Source organism: Erpetoichthys calabaricus, chromosome 5, assembly GCF_900747795.2.
Source record: "Erpetoichthys calabaricus chromosome 5, fErpCal1.3, whole genome shotgun sequence".
NCBI classification, from domain to species: domain Eukaryota; kingdom Metazoa; phylum Chordata; class Cladistia; order Polypteriformes; family Polypteridae; genus Erpetoichthys; species Erpetoichthys calabaricus.
In genome coordinates this window covers 239,410,273-239,432,901 of record NC_041398.2, presented here as the reverse complement: position 1 = coordinate 239,432,901, position 22,629 = coordinate 239,410,273, and the positions used below count along the sequence as shown (strand labels likewise).

Here is a 22,629-nt window from a genome sequence, read left to right as displayed (position 1 = left end):
CCATAAATGAAAAAAACTGACATGCGTATATGCAAATTATTACATTTAAAAATACTATGTAGTACAGAAGTTATAATAAGTAATTTACACAAGCAACATGTCCATTGTGGATTTTTTATCCGTCCACAAGTTTATTGATTACTTTAAAGATACCTAGAGTCCGTGAATGTGGCTAACTACATATATAAGGGTTCTCTACAACTGACATTTCAGTGCTGGCTCTTTACTTGCACCCAATGTTGTAGCAATTGGTCCAATTATCCCATGTTCCCATGTACAGTAACATCACAAGGTACAAAAGTACATTTGTTTTACACTAAACTGCATTTTCTATGTTTTCAAAACTTGAAAGGAAAAGAAAGAAAATATGGATTTTGAGGCGAGAGTATAATATCAAGAAGGTCCAGTGAAAAGACAAATGCAGACACTTCATTGTACTGTAAAATATTTGAACAGGTACTAGAGCTTTGCTTTAGCTCTGGTCTTGAAAAGATTCTTACTCCACCAAACCTTTCTATACATGACAAAAGAGCTTATTTGCATTACATTCCTAATGTTATAAATACAGTCCTTGTCTGGTATGCCAGATATTCAGAAGACTTTCTTCAAAGTTAGTCTGGACCCCAGTCCACACCTTGCACGTCTGAATATTCAGACATGACCTCTTCCCTACAGTAACAGCAGTGGAAGCCTGCTCAGCACCCTGCTCTCTAGATCTTGTGACCACTATAATACTGTAAAGCATGTCACACATGTGAAGCATCTGCCAAAGCTGCAGGAAATGACTGTCTCCTTCGAGCAACCTCTGAACAGCTTTCACAGCGATGCCAACAGGACCACACACTGAGCAGCCTCAAGTTTTATCTACAGATTAAACAAACCATGCAGACGGCCACATCAGTAACAGCAAAGTAGGCTATTTGTGGAATGCCCCAGACTGTGACAGCCATGTTAAAATCATGTACACAAGGTGTGCAGGACAAGTTTGGAGACAAGGAGGAATAAAATTATAACTGCAGTAAGCCAAGTAAATTATTTAGAAATACATAAGCAAAAGCTGTCGTGATATAAAGGCAGTGGAAATCAATAAGTGAGATTGATACTACTTGGCCTCCCGGTTACAACACTTAAAGTGCTGAGTGATGAGGCGCAAGGTGCTGCTGAATGCCACATTAGTTATTTAAAAGACATCACATAAATAATACATATTGCCTATAATAAAAGAGGTTGAGATATGAAAGCAAAATGATAGTCAAAACACCAGCCCAAATTCTGAACCATGCATCATAAGAATAACATTAGTGACAGAACCACCCTTTAAAGCACAATTCAGTCACATCTTCAGGATGGCTTGAGAGGACATTAAGGGAGATGTGATAAGGCTTCCATCATATACATCCCAATTTTCAACTGGTCAACTATCAAGCCACATTTTATAACCAATTATCCTAGTAGAGACTGTGGTAACAAGTGTCTTATAAAATAGAAATGTGCAAAAGGACAGAACCAGACTGAGTTATTATTATACCTTTTAAGGGTCATTATTGTCAAAAGGGCAATATACAGCGCAATTCATACTTTCATGTGCTAATCAACATGCATCATGCCACCACTCCCCGATAACATTAACAACTAGTGCCTTATTGTAAGGGTTCTCTACAACTGACATTTCAGTGCTGGCTCTTTCCTTGCACCCATTGTTGTAGCAACTGTAGCAACGAAACACAAATCAAAATGATCTCTGATTATTACACAAAAGGAATAAAAAATATTTAAGTGATCAAAGCAGGTACAAACAGTAAATGAGACATAGATGGATGAGATCAAGAAAAGAATGATGGAGCATAGATTAAGTCGATCTTTCTTTCATGTAAAATATAATTTTTGAGAAATAGGAAATTAAATTCTGTGTTTAAACTATTCTGTATTGACAAACAAAATTCCAAAATGGATAAAGTACTTGGCTTGAGCTTCAACTAAATGACAAGATCAAGACTTCAGACTGATTTACACTCAGCCGTAAGTAACTGATAAATGTGTGCAATCAATCTGGCTATTCAAGCTTTATTTAGCCAGTGAACCACTGTTTATAAGTGTACCAGGATTAACCAAAAGAACAAACTCTCTTTCAGGGATGCCAGAGTAGCTACTTTGTTATTTGCAGATCTGACAAGGGCAGAAGTCAAATTCAATGTTTAAATTCTGTGTCCGGCTGAATGACAGGATGACCTGGATTTAGTGCACTTTAAGTTAACTGGTAACTATAAATGGGCCTAGAGTACAGTGGGTTTTGAAAGCACTAAGACCCCTTCACTTCATGCCCAATTTATTAATTTATTTATTTTAAATGGATATATTTAACATTTTGTCCATCAATCTGCACTCAATAACCCAAAATAACAATGTTAAAACATGTTTTCAGAAAGGACTGCAAATTTATAAAAAAAAATTAAAAAAAGAGAAATCTGTTATTCAGTCAGTCATCAATTATAGTGGGGAATCTTCTAAGGTAAGTCACTACAAGCTTTGCACTCCTGGATTTGGACACTTTTTCCCCTATTTTTCCTGGCAGCTCTTCTCAAGCTCTGATAGACTGAATGGGATCCATCTGTAAACACCCATCTTCAGGTGTCACCACTGATGTTCAATGAGAGATAAGTCTGGGTTTTGATTGAGCCACTCAAACACAAAGACTGCTCCAAAACAACTCAAGCATTTTCTTGGATGTATGCTTTGGGTCATTGTGGAGCTAACAGGTGAACCATCACCCTGGTCTGAAGTGGCATGCACTCTGGAGTAGGTTTTCTTCAAGGACCTCTCTATATTTGGCTACATTCATCCATCCCTCCCTCAGTTCTAACTAGCACCCCTATCAATGCATCCCCATAGCATTGATGCTACCACCTTGATGCATCACCCTATGGATTTACTAGGCAGGTTATAAGTATTGGCAGGTTTGCCTGGAGTTTTGCCCAAATAGTTGAAGTTTTGTTTCATCAGAGAATCTTTTTCCTCATGTTCTTGGAGTCCTTTAAATACATTTTTGCAAATTCCAGGTGGGTTCTCATGTGCACCGAATTGATGGAGTTCTTCCAACAGCTTCTCCAATCTTAGCAGAGGACTTCTGAAGCTCTATTAAAGAAGGTTCTTTTTCACCTCTCTGATCATGGTCTTTCTTGCCCAGTTACTCAGTTTGACCAGACAGCCAACTCTAGGAATAGCCCAGGTCTTTCCAGACTTTTTCCATTTTCCATTTCTTGAGGCTCATGTGCTCCTGGGAACACTGAAAAGATTTAGAAATGGTTGACCTGATTTATGCCTCACAACAGTTTGATTGTGGAATTGCACAGAGAGTTGGTTGGTTTTTGTCCTGAGATGCAGACTCAGATGTAGAACCTTCATTACAAGCATACAACAAACAATGTCCAGTTAATTCAGGTGGAATTCAATTAAGTTCTAGACACATCAAGGACAATTAAAGCAAAAAGGATGCACCTGACCACAATTTCAAGTTTCACTGCAAAGGTTTTGAAAACTTAAATGAATGAAAGATTTTGATTTTGGATTTTTATTAATTTATCAAACCACGTTCTCACTTTGTCATTATGGGTTATTTAATGTATCCATTTATAATTAAATCTAAAACAGAAGGAAGTGTGCAGAAAATGATAAGGTATGAATACCTTCGGAATCCACTACTTTTGAGTAGGCCATGTGATAGACTGGCAACTCATCAAGGGTTGCTTCCAAGTTTCTACACCATATTGCTAGGATTGAACCCAGTCTCAGAAACAAGGAATTGGCTTAAGCAGGTTTGACAACATTACCTCAACCTAATGATACATGACAATAACTAAATTACCTACAAGAAATTTACTTGCTCTTTTTGGAAGCAACTTATATTAGCATTTACAAATTCCTAGCAAAGGAATACTCATGCTTATCACAAAATATGAGGTTAAACTAATTTCATTACATAATTAAAAATTATGGAAAACTAAATAATAAAAATATATTTGTAATAGCTAAGTGCTGAAGGAACATTTCAACAGTAGCCCACCTAAATAGAGGCTAAAACATTATTCAAGTCTATTAACCACTTTGGCAAAAAACTTTTCGGTTTCTCTAGTTTTAGAACAACCTCAAGTACAGAAAAAAGCAATATTATCATGGCCATGTAATTGTGAAAAATATGTTATTTTCATCCATGCATGTCTTATTAATTCAGAGTGAATGGTTTTGGGTCTATGAGCTGACGAAACTGAAGCGGATTTTGCAATCATGGATTAGCAATGGGCTTTCAGAAATGAAGATGAACATGATCTCCTGACTACTGCCAGTACACAGGTAACCTGACGAGCTGAAGAAGGTCAAACCTTCACAGGGGAACATGTCCTAACCACTGGATCTTGTAGAATAAGAAGAGTAACTTTTTTCGTTACTCAATAGCACTAGTTTTAATGTTTATACTCAAATGAAATGTGTCAAATTAATTTTGAAACAATTAAAGAAATAAAAGTATATTAATTAGTTCATTACCTCTGGTGAGGAGACAAAAAATACATAGACAAAGCAGCAAATATCCTGGGGGAATATTTAACTTGTCAAACTAGTAAACTTTACCACAAACAAATCTGAATTCTCAACAATACACGCTATTCACTATGTTTCAAACGTACAATTAAATCGTCGACAAGGCGGCCTACATTCTTACTGTTTTCTGCCTGGGAACTAAATTCGCTCAGAATAGATATTAGCAGATGCCTTTCTGTGTTTATTTCAAGTCCAAGGGCAATGAAGTTCTGCCCATCCCCGGTGTTCCCAACCGTCACACTCTATACGTGGGGAACGCGCAAAAAAAAAAAAAGTGCTCAGCTGTTCTTTCGCTCAGCGTGCACACATTTACAAAATGGAGAATGGCCGCCATAACTTGTCAAGAAAAAGCAATGGAAGCATGTGGTATGCACAATACTTTCGCCAAATATGCAGATTTGCAACCTTTTTATTTAGGTATTGAAGGCATCTAGAAGGTATGGGAAAGGGTGGTGTAACAGCTGGGAAACAAATATGTAAAAACTGTAAGGATTTCTGTCAGCTGCTCAGCCGTATAGTGAAGGGAGATCAGCAATCCCTTGATATGAAGATATTAATAGACGCATTTATTACGCAGCTAGGGTAGGGATGGCAGGCTTTTGAAAAAGCTCCAGAGCTACTCAGATTGCCTTGCTCTTCAAACCATAACAGAATAGCATCTTTGCAGTTATCATACAAATACAACTTTACAGCTAGGAGCTCAGATTTACTGAAAAGTTACAGGTCGCCTATTAAAGTCATTTGCAGGGCCCAAGCCCCAGGAATCAGGTTTACAAATTTAAAATATGCCTTTGGCAAACAATCATCTGGTTTCTTGAAGTAAAATGTTCACATTTACAAAGGAAAACTTAAAATGACATTATTACTTGTTTTGATTTATGATTTATTAATACTTCTTGCCCATTTTATTAACTGTATTGTAATGAAACAAAAAAAAAGCAGATTATATGCCTATAATACTCAACTAAAAAAAAGCTGCTCCAACTCTCAGATAATGAGATATTAACCACAACCCTCCCCTATTCATACAAAAATGAAAGAGAGAAAGAAAAGAGGCTTTACCTGTAACTATCACTTGAAGAAACTCATCCACAAAGACAGTAGCAGCCATCTCAGAATTCTCAAATAACTACAGACATCGATGGGCTTAATTAAGTATTATGAAAGGCTCTTTTAAGTTATGTTTATAAGGCTTATTTTAAACACCAACATGTGCCCTCTCTAAATTAACCAGCATTACGGTAATCTTAGGCAATCCTATCATGTACATATGCAGATTTAAAAAAAGGTATAAATACTAAATAAAGGCACTGAATACAGAAGATGAGACAAAAATGAAGACCAAAAAAAAAAAAAAGTATGATACTCGCACTCACTCATTGGCCTCATCTAAGTGGTGCAAGACATGAGAATGAAATGTAAGGAGAGAAGTTGTTTTCTGAAATAGGAGCGAAAGAGGCGCATTGCTGCTATGTGCTCTCCTCCTCTATTAACAGAGCTGAAATTCGTCAGCAAATATTTTGGAACAAGAGAACTCTCAGTCAATAGCTTACAATAAAACAAACTCATCACTCGCTCCAACCAAGATCACTCTATCCATCAACATCCAAACATGATTTTCACTGCTTGTTCATTTTGTTGACTTTTTCTTTGACTTAACTGGATGGCGACATGTTTTCAGTCGGGTTGACTTCCAAGTGTCAGTACTCATTGCAACACACTTAGCAGTCTTGAACAGAGATTTTTAAAATACTTAATTCTTATTGCGCGACTATAATTTTAATGTACAGTTTGACATCCAGAAATGTAAGACAGGCTACTATGGGCAATGCCTAGATCATTTTACCTAGACTAAAGGGAAGAGCAGAAAGCCAATATGATTCAAACTTTTGTGATAAGTGGCTTGACAACAGCTGGATCGCCATTTGGGCCTGGGAAAGCTGGGCTCAAAATATGCAACACCTCCTTAACTCTTTAATTGGATATCCAATCCGGATTGTGTCTATTTATAACAGAGTCTCTTGTGCATGTGTATATGTATCAAGATGCACAAGGGGTGACTGAATTTTTTGGTTAAATTGTACTTCCGTAAGAGAAGTTTGGTTATTTCACCAAGAGAAAAAGTGGGCAATGATGCTGGCCAGACATAAATAGAGGTAAAGCAGCAGGTTTTAACAGAATCCACTGAATCACAAAAACATAAAATACAAATATAAACTGGATTGACATGCACAATTACACAATATGGAGAACTTGGCATAACCACAACTACAGTATATCATAAGAGCACAGACCAACCACCATTAAACTAAATGCACACACTTCAACACCTGTCTGCCATACAGGTTCAAGATAGAGAAGGGAAAATGCAACATATGCTTTTAAGCTCTTTAAAAAATGTGGCCAACTGCAGACTTGACAGGAGGGAATGGGGTCAGCTCAGGGTGCCCTGGGAACATAATCCTAAATGTAAGATTCAAGTAGGGTCAGGTGAATTAAATAGCACAGCAGCACAGATAAGAAAACACTCTTGTGCAGAAGGTATATTTTAGTTACACATTGTGTCAGCCTACAAAGCTCAAAAATGTCACACATGCCACATGGACCAAGGGGTCAGAAATTAAAAAGGGGACAGACATTTAAAAGGTCACATTCAGCTATGCCACATGACCTTCTCTGAATCCATCTCATTCAAATGTGCTTTCAATTTACAACAAAAAAATTGTGGCTGATAAAGAAAACCAAAGAAAATGATTACAGATAACAAACTAAAAGCACTCATTTGATTAAGACAGGCTTTTTCTGCCTTTTTTAACTGACAATAGGGACTACGTGCATTAAAATAAAATGCCAAGGACATGTGAAGTATATGGTTGCAAAGACTTAAAGGGATCCCATAAAAAAGAAGCACACAGATAAATGCTTTGCCCGGTGTGTAGTAGTCCACAGGCAGTATTTCAAGGACCTAGTTTTTCCGATAAGGAATGACTTTCATCCTGCCACTCACCCTGTCAAACCTGCAGCACAAAATCTCCTCTTCACAGTAGAAACTGACTGTTAAGCTGTGCTTGAAGCTCTTGTGCTGTGAGACACCTAGCACGCAACCTGGTGACCCTCAGAAACGTGTCTTCTGATTAGGCTGTGACTTTGGGTCTGCCAGATTTCTTTCTATTAGAGTTTCTTCTAGTTCCCAATTGATTTTGGATTGCATAGGACAACATATTCACTGACACTTGTTTTTCAAATTTTCTAAATGAAAGTCCTACACTTCTAAGGGTAATAATGCTCGGTCTCATTTGATTTGTTAATGGCCTTTTTCTTGCCATTAACACTGAAATACTGTCCAAGTAGTACTTCAGAGGGTGTAATGTAACACAGTCTATCCCAACTCTACTTAAAGACAGACAGGGGTTTTTTAAGTAATCAACAGAAGTTGGGACACCTGTATAAATTTTGTTTGCTTCCACTTACAAGGCTTCATTTAATTTAATTGCTGCAGAACATCAGTAGGATGTAACCTATTAGTTATTCCCTGAAGAAGGTCCATTTGTAATATTCTGGTATTATCATTTTTCAGTTTAAATTTAGACCTCTGGCAATTTACTGCTTATCTTTTTGCCAATTTAGGTCATACATTGCATTTCAACTGATTAAATTTGAAGAAAAACTGGAAAACCAGAGGTGTTATAAAACATTTGACCAGTAGTGTACACACACACACACAAAGCAAACAATGTATTACAGAAACAGATGACAGTGGCATCAATCACTAGGGAGGCACTGGTCCTTGAAGAAACAGAAAAGACACATCTCAGGTCACACTCACTTACACTGGACAATGATCACCATTTAATTTAACATTCACATCCAAAAAATGTGGAGGAGACCATAATGTTCACATTACTTAACTGTACAATGTGCACGCTCAGAGGGGGTAACTGAGGAAGATATCAATCTCACATAAAGATGATGTACAAAATGAAAACACACAGGAAGGAAACAGTATAAGAGTTGAAAATCTAACATACATATTTCTTTCTTTTAGAAATCATCAAACATTGTTTTATATAAGAAAACTGAAATTTGAACTATCATGAAAAAATTTCATGCTTTATTAGCTCATTCGATTTACTACTTACACGAGTTATTTTTCCCTCAGATTTGCTTCACCTTTTATGTTTAACTACTGTACATTCACATTCCTTTTTTTTAATATGGAGTAAGCACTCATAAATGTTAAATAAACAAAAAAATATTAAATGTCTACCAGGGCTGGGGAGATGATACACAAAACCTTCAACACCAACTTCTCAATTTCTGTTACCATCAACACCAACTGCTCTAACTGGACTCGTATATTTACTATATTGATTGAAAGCACACAACATAGAAGACACATGGCATTTCATCACTGCCAGTGTGAATCATCAGGCTACGTTTTAGAACTCTAACCTGTTAAAGTCTGGAGCAATGTTGTTGTGGCTTACAAACACTGAATAAAATTAAATAGAAGTCTAAACTTACAAAATTAAAAAAGAAGCTAGAAGAAAAAATAGTTTAATTGAATCAGTATAGGTGAAATTGGTCATTTTAACACATATTACAATTTACCCTTCAAGCCGAAGACCAAATTATTATATTTTTACTAAATAGTCATCTAATAATTGCTTCCGACTCTAACTCCACAGCCCTGGTATCTACTTTCACGCCAGGAAATACCATAAATGCCTTGTTTTAAATTTATCTTAATCCATGTTTTTAAAACTAAAATGGAGAAGTGGCAGGATAGGACTTGAAGCCAAGTAGTACAAGCAGAACCAGGTTAATTAAACCAGTTATTATGGAGGTTCTGAGTAGCGTCATAGTGTAACAAAATCCAGTGACCCACAGTGCAACAATTTCGAATTGGGAGCACCATATATTTAACTCTGATTTAGCCTCTTGGTGCAACAGAGTTTTGCCAACTTTTCAGTTAAGAATTTTTTTTCTGTTAGCTCATTCTACCAATGGCAAGAGACTATGTACACTAAATCAAGAAGCAAACTCACATATATTCACATTTCTTACAAGGCTCATAAGACAAAGACCCTCCAAAATGGCAATTCAAGCATCTTGCAAGACCCAGTATCAACATTTTTCTTGAAATCGGCTAAAGTTGTAAAGGAAGCTTCTATGTGTGAACTAAAAATAGGGTTGCAACAGAGAAAGTCTTTTTAAGGACAACATGGCAGCAGTAAGCTTTAGAAAAACTTTGGGAGGAGCCCTTACCATGTGCTCTTCTGTGAACATAAGAAAATACTGAATGGCACTTCTTATTTTTACCGGAGGCCAGTTTTAGAAGACAAGATTAACTTTGCAAGACACCAAAATAAAAGCATCACGCCGCACATCGGGGTAACTCTAGCTCACTCTACATTTTATGCTAAGAGAGGCAAAATGTAAGTGAGTAATTACATCCAGATCCTACAAATACATAAGATATAGTCAAGTGAAACATGCGACTTGTCTGACTTAATCTTAAAAACATACCAACAGTTTGACGCTCCATACTTCTGAGTTGCTGTGCATTTCACCATAGCTGAATGTTATTCAGCAATTAACTCCTTGACTACAGTAAAATCAGAATGTACAAGGAAATAAGATGATTCTATAAACAGAATGGCATGCTTAATTTTTAACTGGAAAGGAAAGAATGTCCTTATGGCAATCTGATATAACCAAAACATGTACTGTACCATTCTTAAATGGAAAAAAGCTGTCACTTTATGACGATTGATATCTGAAATAACATTAAACCAACTGCTTGAGAAAACAGTGCTGAAAATTATTTAAAGTTATTTTAACTTTCAAGGGAACAAGAAAGTCGGAAAGCAATCTGGTATAGATGATTGCCTGTGACGCAGCAAAGGAACTGAAGCATCAAGTTGACTTTCAGCAGTCAAAACTACAGTATGCATCACACAAAAAAATCTATAAAGTACAAATTCCCTTCTTCCCAATGACAAAGCAGACACTTTAAATATTATTGCCATACTCACCCGCTTACGACAGAAAGGCAACCCTTGGGTGATGATGTTGATACTGAAGATACGGAGAACATTCTGCTGTGGTAAAGGTTCCTTGCCCAAACCAGAATCAGCCAAACTCGGTCCTTGGCTGGCAGGAGCCTTCTCTACCGGTTTAGGCATTTTTCTCCGATGGCTGACCGAAGCAAAATTGGGAATTGGGCAATGGCGAAGCATTACCACGGCATATTAAAATACCACAATACTAATAAATGATAAATAAATTACAATGAAATGGTAATAACAGAATAAAAGCAATCATAGACAGGCGGTGAGAGGGCAGCCAGACCCAAGGCCTGCTGCAGCGACAGTTTCCCTGGGCTTCAAAGCAAGTGGCCTGCCTGGCTTCAACACTCGCTCAGCTGATTCCAAGTTCAGGTTCCAGTAAAGCAGCTCACTTATAGGCGGCCAATGGGACTGCAAATTACATCAGAGAGGCCATCTGCCAATCGCAACAGCTGAAGAACCATTCAGAGTGTGACTTGCATGCCTGCCCCAGCTTTTCGTGCACACAGAGTAACACAGACAGACATCCCACCTGTAATGGTAGGGCACCATAGCTAACGTGTTGAAGGAATACTGTACTGTACCTGCAACCTCTTTCTACAGCCAGCACCTTTCTTTTAAATTACCAGTTTTGGAAATTAAAATTGATGACTGGCAAATGCGTTAAATAAAAGAAATTTAAAAATGAAAATGTTTAATCTTAGATTAACACTGAAACATGAAAGTGTGATTAGTAAATCACTAGAAAGCAAACACCAACAACTGAACAAAGCAATAGCAGCAGATGCTCTGCTTTAAAAGTTATTTAGGTCAACAGCTGTGATATGGATACTGCAATTCAGCAAAACATGTGCATAAGTTCTCTCTGCTGGCCAAAATGGCATCTTTCTTGAACATCACATCTCTATCTAGACAATCCTGTGGTATCTTACATGTTGGGAACAATAACCAAAAAAAATGTGCATCTCATTTTCAAAGGAAAAACATCAACTGAAATAAGGTTTGGATGCAAAAGCAAGACGCTCTATTTATTACAGTAAACATAAAGTTAACATGCTTGTGTACAACATTAAAACTGCATACATGTAAGAATGTGGGGTTATATACTGTCACCCACACAGATGGGTTCTTCGGAATGCTTCCTCACTTTATATTTCACAATATTTTATGCTAAAGAGATTTCAGTCACCCCTTCTTAATAATAGTACATTTAAATAAGACACTTAGCAATTCAGAAAAACAACGATTCTGGTCAAATGCAAAGTGAATCTGGGCCCCTTTTTTCTCCTTAACATCTTCATTCCAAAGATCTTTCGTAGCCGTTACTTTTGGTGACTTTTTCGGATTCTCATTACTTGTTGATCCTGACAGCTGTCCCAAGTGCCATTTAACACTTGGCCACCAATTCTGGACTTTTTCTCACTGTGTCCGTGTGGTGTCTGTTTGTGTTATATGCATTGACATACTTCACTAATTTCGAAACATGCATGTTTCATTAACTGGTAATACTAAACTGACACAGTGTGTGTTTTGAGCAAGTAATGCAATGGGACTGGTGCTCTGATTGGTTCCACACTTCCACTCAATGCTGCCTTGAATACATTCTGGTTTTCTGCATTAGATTAAACGTGTTTTTTTTATAATGCTATGTTATTTTATCTGTTCAGCCACATACACTTCTGTGAGATGAAAGATTATCATACAACAAATGGGCATAACTTTCCGCTCCATTAACAATTCCTGCACAAAACGAATAAATAAAATGTATTATTGTAAAAAAAAAAAAAAAACCTCTCTGTTCTTCCTTTGGCGAAACTGCTAAGATTCTAGCCATGATCACAACTTGGTAAAAACTTACACACTGATAGCAAGGTAAACAAAAGCAGACTACTGAACCACAAGACTGTGGATAATAATATGGCATTTAATAGGACATTTTTTGAAGAACACTTATACCCTTACCCATATATGGCATATACTTGTACACGCATATTAAAACATAGAATGTGCAATACTAGTAGTAATTAAGGATTGCTTCACAGCTTTTACATTTTTCTCATGGAATGGAAAACAGTTGTCATGAGAGTACATATAGGATAACCAAAATTTATGGAACATCAATTATGTACTTATTATTTATTTATATATATTTGTGTGTGTGTGTGTGTGTATAGACGTATGTGTTTAGATATACACACTGCATTTCAGAATCCGTTTGTCTATATATAAATGCTGTCTTCACATCCTGCACTATATTTGCTAACTCAGGCTTACGCTTGTCCCTACTATTCTGAGATGTCCATATCTGCTGCACTCTGCCGAATTCATTTGGTGAGACTGCCACAAGATCTTTGAGAAATGAGGCGATCACTGTATATTCATAGTACAGTGATAATAATTAGGGAGAAAATCTGGTACACTATAAAAACTCACACAAAAAAGGTCAAGTTATGCCCCTAACAATAAAAGACCTTTTAAAGGGCAATTTTTTTTTACCTGTCGGCATAAAAAAAGTCTGCAGAAAACAACATCCTAAGCCAAGAGGATTGTTTTCTACACAGTTTAACAAATGCAGAAGTAATGCCTTGCAGCTGAACCATATCCTTGTTCCAAATACATACATCAGTTACTTCACTGTGCATCTTTCACATTCTGGAACCACTTTCCTGAAATGTGATCATTTCAATTCAATTCACAAGCTTTCTTAATGATATGGTTGAAAGGAGAAAAGTATTTCAGCTTTGTCAAATTTACATATCTAGTGGAAGTTCGTTTTTCACTTTTTTGTTATATCTTACCACTATGATAGCTGAAGCATACAATGAATGAATTAATTCAAAGCCATCCGTTCCTATTTCTTTTAGGCTACAAATGAACATTCTCTTCATAAACTGTGACGATGACAACACTTGCTTTGAGGGCGATGGCTTATTTTAATGAGTAAAACGTGATGTATGATGTAGACAAATGAATATTTTTTATATATACACTCATATATATATATATATATATTACTGTATATACACACACATACATACATATACACACATATATAAACTGCTCAAAAAAATTAAAGGAACACTTTGAAAACACATCAGACCTCAATGGGAAATAAAATCATGCTGGATATCTATACTGATATGGACTGAGTAATGTGTTAGGAATGAAAGGATGGCACATCGCTTGATGGAAATGAAAATTATGAACCTACAGAGGGCTGAATTCAAAAACACCCCGAAAATCAAAGTAAAAAAAATGATGTGGCAGGCTAGTCCATTTTGCTAAAATTTCATTGCAGCAACTCAAAATCATACTCAGTAGTTTGTATGGCCCCCACGTGCCTGACAATGTCCTAATGAGACGGCAGATGGTGTCCTGGGGGATCTCCTCCCAGATCTGGACCAGGGCATCACTGAGCTCCTGGACAGTCTGATGGATGGATTGAAACTTAATGTCCCACCCAGAGGTGTTCTATTGGGTTTAAGGTCAGGCGAGCAGAGCGTGGGGGCCAGTCAATGGCATCAATTTCTTCCTCCTCCAGGAACTGCCTGCATACTCTCACCACATGAGGCTGGGCATTGTCGTGCACCAGGAGGAACCCAGGAGCCACTGCACCAACATAGTGTCTGACAATGGGTCCAAGGATTTCATCCCGATACCTAATGGCAGTCAAGGTGCCGTCGTCTAGCCTGCAGAGGTCTGTGTGTCTCTCCATGGATATGCCTCCCCAGACCATCTCTGACCCACCACCAAACCGGTCATGCTAAACGATGTTACAGGCAGCATAATGTTCACCACGGCTTCTCCAGACCCTTTCACTGTGACATGTGCTCAGGGTGAATCTGCTCTCATCTGTGAAAAGCACAGGGAGCCAGTGGTGGACCTGCCAATTCTAGTATTCTATGGCAAATGCCAATCGAGCTCCACAGTGCCAGGCGGGCAGTGAGTACAGGGCCCACTAGAGGATGTCGGGCCCTCAAGCCACCCTCCTGAAGTCTGTTTCTGATTGTTTGGTCAGAGACATTCACACCAGTGGCCTCCCTGCTGGAGGTCTCTGGCAGTGCTCATCCTGTTCCTCCTTTCCCAAAGGAGCAGATACCGGTGGGTCCTGCTGATGGGTTAAGGACCTTCTACGAGGGGCCCTGTCCAGCTCTCCTAGAGGAACTGCCTGTCTCCTGGAATCTCCTCCAGGCCCTTGAGACTGGGCTGGGAGACACAGCAAACCTTCTGGCAATGGCACATATTGATGGGCCATCCTCGCCTCATGCTACCAGTAGTGACACTAACCGCAGCCAAATGCAAAATGAGTGAAAAACGGGTGAGGAGGGAAAAATGTCAGTGGCCTCCACCTGTTAAACTTTTCATTCCTGTTTTGGGGATCGTCTCATTGTTGCCCCTCTGGTGCATCTGTTGTTAATTTCATTAACACCAAAGCAGCTAAAACTGATTAACAACCTTCTTATTGTATGTAAATTCAACAGTTTATAACATGAACCTCTATTCTTTGTTTTTCTGACCATTCTGAACAGGCTGTAACGGACTGCTTCTCAAGAATGCTCCCTCCCAGGCATTTTGCTGAGGAGTAATGAAAAGATTCCATGAATAGCTTTTCTCCTGCCCGATTACTGAATTGTCCTGTTAGAGGATGTTTCTTTCTTTACTAAGATGTTAAAATTCGACCACAACAGGTCCCCTCTCTGCCTCACTCCACTGACCAGGGGTCAGAGACAACTTGTATGCCCACAGGCCCTCGGTTCAGCAAGAGTCACTGGTGAACTTGCATATAGGCAGATGGACCCCAGACAAGTTTCCTAGCTGCTAAAGTGCTCTCTAAGTGCTGTGTCTGCTAAACAGCAATCATGGAGCTGCTTTTGTGCCGGCTTTTCCAGGCAGACCTGTCCTCCTCTAACAGGCGTTGACCACGTGAGGAATGCATCTCTCTCAGTTCTGGACTTAGGGGCATTACAGTGTTATTTCCACGGTGCACCAGCTTGAAAAACACTTGGGTATAGTATAATTATCAAGTCGTTGATGGTGATGAACAACTAAGGATAGTATTTGCGGAGTTTTAACACAAGTAAATATGAATGCCCATTTAAGAGATGCATATTTTTTCAAATAAATCAGTCTTGATCATTTTTTACTTTGACATGTCTGTGTCTCATCTGCTATGCCAATTTGATAATTAATACATTGGCCTCTCCTTTTCTTATTGCCTTCTTTTCAACTTGCCTTTTAGGAAGGCATTCAATTTCAGGTTGTACTTGCTCAAGTAGTATTTTGTTAAAAGTTCAGGTTTAAGGTTTAAGTTTAAACTATGGAATTCTTTTTTTAAATTCCTTTGTGATGATTCTACATTAATTTTATGATTCATTGTTTATTTACTTCATGATTTATGTATTAATTTTATTATTAGATGTTTTAATGGTAGATGCTATTAATTGCAGTTACATGCATTGGAGCAATTAGTTAATTTTTATAATCATATCTCAGCCCTTATACATCTATCTATATGTATATCTATAAATATATCTATAGATTCACAAACTTCTTACATAAACACACACATACACAGAGAATGCATACAGTAGAACCTCGGTTCACGAACGTCTCGGTACACGTACAAATCGGTTTACGACCAAAAAGTTCAGCAAACTTTTGCCTCGGTTCACGACCACACACTCGGTATACGAAGAAGCCAGTTCGGTTTGTACATGGTCAGTCTATCCCTGTGCATTTCCTGTGCAGCGAACAAGAGAGAGAGAGAGAGAGAGAGAGAGAGAGAGAGAGAGAGAGAGAGAGAGAGAAAGCGCGACACACACTCACACACAGGCAGCACGAGAGAGAGCCAAACGCACACACACAGGCAGCGTGAGAGATAGACACGCACACACACACAAGCAGCGTGAGAGATAGACACGGACACGCGCACACACACAGGCAGCGCGAGAGAGAGCTGGACACATAAGGTAGGAAGGCAGTTAAAGAATGCACTGGGCTTGATTTTGTTTTCACTTATGTTTACAGCGATCGGTTCGTAGCGTGCATTGTTGCAATGTTATTTTTCTTGGTGATTTATTAAATTACGGATTTTTTCAAATGTTCATTTTTTTCCCTGTGCTTAAAACTCATTTAAAAAAAAAAAAAAAGGGTGTTTTTAGCCAGCGGTTGGTAGCGCTATAGCGCAAACTATTGTAGTGTTAGTTTTCTCTGTTGTTCAAGGTTTTCTCAGTGTTATTCAATGTTTTTACATTTAGTTTACTATTATGCTGTGCATTATTTGGTTTAATTAACTATATTTGTGCTTAAAAACTTAAAAATATATATTTATTTACATACAGTTTGTATGGTCTGGAATGGATTAATCGTATTTACATACAATCCTATGGGGAAAATTGCTTCGGTTCACGACCAATTCTGTTTACAACCAGAGTTTTGGAATGAATTATGGTCGTGAACCAAGGTTCCAATGTACATATATTTATCTATAGCGCGCTCTATCTCTCTCTTTATCTATATGTTGAGAAGTCAAGCAAAATGACACCTTTTATTGGCTAACTAAAAAGATTACAATATGCAAGCTTTCGAGGCCTGAAGAATGGGCCTGAGTTGCCTTGAAAGCTTGCATATTTTGCTTGACTTCTCACTACATCCATAATGGCTAACACAGCACAACACCCTATATAAGGTGTTCTAAAACTTTGGATAGGTAGTGTATATTTTACAAATAATTTTAAGGAAAGACAATCATCAAGCAGGTTTGTGTACAGGGTACTGCTTGTCTGGAGTTTGCATGTTCTCCCTGTGTCTGTGTGGGTTTCCACAAAGTTGCTCAGATTTCCTCCCACTGTCCAAAGACAAGCAGATTAGGTGAACTAGCGATGCTAAATTGGGCCTAGTGTGTGTTTGGTCTGTGGGTGTATACTCACCCTGTGATGGACTGGCGCCTTATGCTATCCTGCACTGAACCCCACTGACTTCCGCCAGTCCTGGTCTGGATTAAGCTGGTTAGAAAAATGACATGACAGACAATCATCAAGCAGATAATGCTGCTTTAAAACTTTTGATTCCTGGTTTGGACTTGCTCATCCTAACTGTGATTTTTTCCTAAGAGAAAGGTTTCTTCTCAACAGCTCAGTCAACCTTTAGACCGTCAAATTAGGACAAGGCATTGGGTCTTGTAACGGCCTAGCATTATATCTAGGGTTGATTCATGCCTTTCACACATTGCTGAATTAACTGACTCTTTGTCCCTTTAACAGTGTTCTGAATTAAGAGATTAATTAAAAAAGGATAAAACAATATTTATACCTATGTTACACTTCTCATGCAATATATCACTCCATCCGTCATCCTTTAAAAAACTGATTGCCTTACCCTGGGACAAAGGGAGTTGGAGTCTATCAATAGAGTTACGGCTGGAGACAGAAACTAAGAAGCTCAATGGAGAAGAAAAGCAAACCATTCCCCTAAAATGGCAATACACCCAACTGTGAGGGTTTTGAAGGAAGCTTGAATGACCTCAAATAGGTTTTGTAATGTTAACGAGACAAATTAATAACAGTCTTTAGCTCTGCACTACTATTCATTAATATCTGATCAAATTCCATTTTAATTCAAATTACTGTGAACAGCTATTAAAAAAAAAACAAAAAGCGAGAGAGAGGAGGCACATGCAAGTATTCAACACATTTATGATGCATTCACAGAACAGAATTCTGGTGTCAGCCATGTTCAAGTCTGTTAAGTGAAGCCATGACATTTTCTGGAAAAAGGTGGCATAAGAAAATATAGATGTAGCAAGGGAAACAGTGTAGCACAGAAAGCTTAAATTAAAACAAATTGAGACAATACCCAAATTGTTTGAAAACTGTTAAAGCCTGATTCACAAAAAACAAAACACAGAAATTCAGACTGAAAACAATCTTACTTGCATCTCTCATTAGAACAGATAATAACAATATGATACAAACAAAAAAAATCCAAATTAAAAATGAAAATATACATAGCATGCGACATATATACACATACATGAATAAATACAAGTATAGAGTATATACTCACATACATATCCACTCATGTGGCCACGTCAATGGTGTTCTATTTTTTCAGTTATTCTGGTATGTGTTTGGGGGAATGGATGGATCTGAGTTGTTTCATTTAAAATTCATTGTGGTAATGTACAGAACCAAAATTAGAAAAAAGTTGTCTCTGTCCAAATATTTATGGACCTGACTGTATAGTTATTTTATATATATATATGAATGAAAATACCTTTAGTTTTGCATGCATCCTTCAGCCCCCAAAAGGTAGATAGATAGATAGATACTTTATTAATCCCAATGGGAAATTATGGTATTAAATTTCAACACTTCTGAAAGTATTGTACTGAAGATGAAAGTTTCAGTATCATGACAACCCTGCTCCTCACCCTCTGTTTGTTTAATGACCTGTTCACATTACATGACTATTCCAGTGATTCTGGGCAGTCACAGTATACTCATGTGACAACCAGCCTTGTAGCCTTAATTCTCAGCAACTCATTTATACCAGTCTACGAATTGTAGGTTTGATTTTGTTTTAAGTTGTTTGTTGCTGACAAGCAATTAACACTACCTTGGAGATACAATGCATACAATGATATGTATGGAGACATTTATTTTCAATTTCTAAGTATACTTAATAATGCTGGAAATCATTTCCATCTTTTCCCAACATTGTTGTCTATGGGAAACCCAATTTTATCTATACATTTCTACTTATCTAGAGATGTTAAGGAGTACATTGTATGTGACTTCATCAATACAACAGTACAAATGCTGGCATTGTGCATTTCTGGTTACCCAAGATTGTGAACAGGACCTTAAAACTATAGCAAGTGTGCTTACTGAAAGATTCTTGTTGGAAAAATTACTTTAGTGCTTTGAATTTCCTACTACAAGTCTTAATTGCTGATTTTTGGCTTGATGACAGATCGGTATGATATTTTGGCTAGGTTTTCAGTTTTATGTCTCATCAACTGCCACCTTCTATCACAGCAGAACAGCCAAAACTTTAAGCAAACCCTCTCTTAATTTGTACTCCAAAGAGCAACACTATATATCTCAACATCCTATCAAACCTTCAATTTGCTTTAGTACAGCAACTGCTTTTAAAAATTGATGAGACCGCATTGTTTTGCATAAGTCGTGCTTTTTTTTAACCCTACACACCATACTGTGCTATGAGATTAAATTTAATTTCCTATGTGTAAGACTGTATTCTTCAGAATATTTTCAGTTTTTTCTTTCAAAGGAATTTTTGTGAGTAACTCACTAAGATTTGCATCATTGCAAGCCTTTCTGTGCTGGTTTAGTACCCTATTGCTGCTGACTTTGCCATCAGTGAGTGTGTTTACATTCACACAAATAACAGGGTTAAGGTAAATAACCTGGTTAAGGCAGAAACCTAGTTTGTTAAAATTCCACGTTTATCTGGGAAAGTAATCTTGTGGAGTTCTTCTTTGCCAAAACGCTCCAATGTCATTAAACTATACACACACACACACACACACACACACAAAAAAAAAGTTAAACGTCATCATTGACCACCATGAATACAAAAATAAGAATTCTGCCTGTGATCATTTTCTTGTATTTTATAAATATGTTTAGTCAGATGAACACTTTATTTATAGTTTTTTTGATACCAGATTGCACTTAGCACATTCTTGTGCTTGGCTGTGCGATTGAGTCATGCAAAGAGGCGGCATATCTGTACGTGTGCTTCTTGCCTTACACCCAGTGCTACTGAAATAATGATGATGTAGGTAATTTTACTTCAATAAGATAAGTATTGTGTTAGGTTAAACAGACTATGTAACACACATTACTTTTACCATGTTACCCTCCTCCTCTTGAGATTGTATTGCTGGGCTTAGCACCATACATTCAGCACATCAACAGCAATTGTTATTTCTGATATTCTGAAATAGATTATTTCAGCCAGGGGAAGGAATAATGCGATCGTCTGAATGTTTGCCTCTGTAAATTTACTTTGTGGATGCTTCCAACGCGTGCAGGCTGACAGAGTGCAACAGACATGAGCAGACTATAAAATCCTTAACCGTAAACTAGTTAAGGATATACAGTACATGGCCACATAATTCCTTTGTTAACCTGGATTCTGAAAGACCAAAAACCCAGTTTCTCTAACCACAAAAAGGGTTTACTTGGCATTTTAGAAAAAAAAGTTTATGTGAATAACTGGGTTACTGAGGCGTAAGCTCGCCTAGTGTATGAGTTGCTTTCAAGTTGCAAAAAAGGCTGTGCAATTGTCAAATGTAAATCAGGGAAAAACACAAAAGGTCATGCAATTTTTGTAAGCAGAAGATATTAAAAGATGTTAGAAGAGTGAACTGAGGCCAATTATTCATTCAAAAATAAAGACGACGACTCTTGGAGAGCATTCTTTTGTTGCATGTTAACAGGCATCCTTACAAAGCTGCCCATAGCATAAACAGCAGTCAAAATAATCCACTACCCTGCATACAGGCCCGACGTGGCGCCTCCTGATTTTCACCTCTTTGAAGCCTTTAATGATGAGTTGAAAGGTAGTCGATTTACAGGTGATGATGAGCTGAAAAACACAGGCACTTAAATGGATAGACACTCAGCCCAATGCAGATATGCAGACCACTAGTATACGTGAACAAAAACAGGTCCGACTACCTGTATATTGAGAAACAATGAATTTGCAAGATAAAGTAAAAATAAAGCAAGATAGAGGAAAAATGCTGAAACTTTAAGAAACCTTCACACATTTCTATAATTCAGTGTCATCTGCTAGCTGACTTGTCATTTAAAAGTTTTACATAATTCATTAATACAAAACAGCACAGTACTGGTCTTTGCAGGTTTTACTTTGACCTCAGCTAATTCTGAAAAAGTTATTTAAGACATGTAACCATGCCATGTGAGCTAAATCAAAAATTTCAGTCCTAATGCAAAGTGGAGTATAAAAATAAATAGACAAACAGGAACTTAAAGTAAACAAAAAAAAAATTGAAGAATTGTGATAATAGTTTCTACATTTAATATTTTTGTTAAATTTAGGATTGTGAGATCATCAAGGAAACACTGATGCTTGTCCCGTAAGCACTGTCTGCATGGTCTTAATCCAGTGAAGCTCTCTTTAGTACTAATAACACACCAGACAGCACCTTGAGGACACAGGAGATGAAACAATTAACGCTTTCTTGAAAAATACAAGGGGAATATGATTTTGTAAAATTACTAATCAAACAGAGTGAAACAATGTGCCATACAGGAATCTGAGATCTGAGAATCTGAAGCAAACATGATACGATGGTCATAATTGAAAAGAATCTCAGTCATTCCTGGGATTTTAACCTTTCATCCTGAGGAATGCAATGTAAAGCCTTATGTTTAAAGGAATTCATTTCCCTGCATTCCAAGTAGAACAAGCTCCACATTCTTCAGCCATCACCACTTCATCAGCATACAAATTTGAAGTTACTTTCCCAAATTGATAACATATTTGTTTTTAAAGAAATTGCAGGTTCTAATGAGGTTAATTTTTTTCTTCTTAGTAGCACTGGCTTTTCTAAAGGTTAACATTTCTGGAGGCCACTGTACCATTAAGGATGGTTATCTATCATTACAGAAGAGCACTGAATAGGCAGAATATTTAAGTTTAATAAAAATTATAGGTAGGATAGATAGAATGTGTAGATAGGATAAATAAGTAAATCTTTATTTGTCCCAAGTGGGGGATTAGACATACTCAATAAATATTAAAACAAACAAATACATATAAGAATTACTAAAAAGAAAGAAAATTCTGACTTGGCTAAAGGTAAAAATAGTATTCCTAGTAATAGTTTGGGGTTGTGCAGATGTATTGTAGTTGATATAAAGGAGCCCCAGTTGCATTTCTTGACACACATCTACTGAATGATTCATTG

At 37.4% G+C, this 22,629-nt stretch overlaps 1 protein-coding gene across 2 annotated transcripts in view; it reads right to left on the bottom strand.

The window, feature by feature from the left end:
- The window catches only part of fbxw7 (F-box and WD repeat domain containing 7), a 381,234-nt gene that overhangs the window by 146,704 nt on the left and 211,901 nt on the right, over window positions 1–22,629 (bottom strand). The window contains exon 1 of one of the 2 annotated variants that reach the window (XM_051928159.1): window positions 10,632–11,004. The exons of the other annotated variant lie outside the window; for it this stretch is intronic. Coding sequence (XP_051784119.1) covers window positions 10,632–10,835 — 204 coding nt within the window. The 5' untranslated portion in view covers window positions 10,836–11,004. Of the gene's footprint in view, window positions 1–10,631; window positions 11,005–22,629 lie in introns of those variants that run through there. 2 annotated transcript variants of the gene reach the window in all.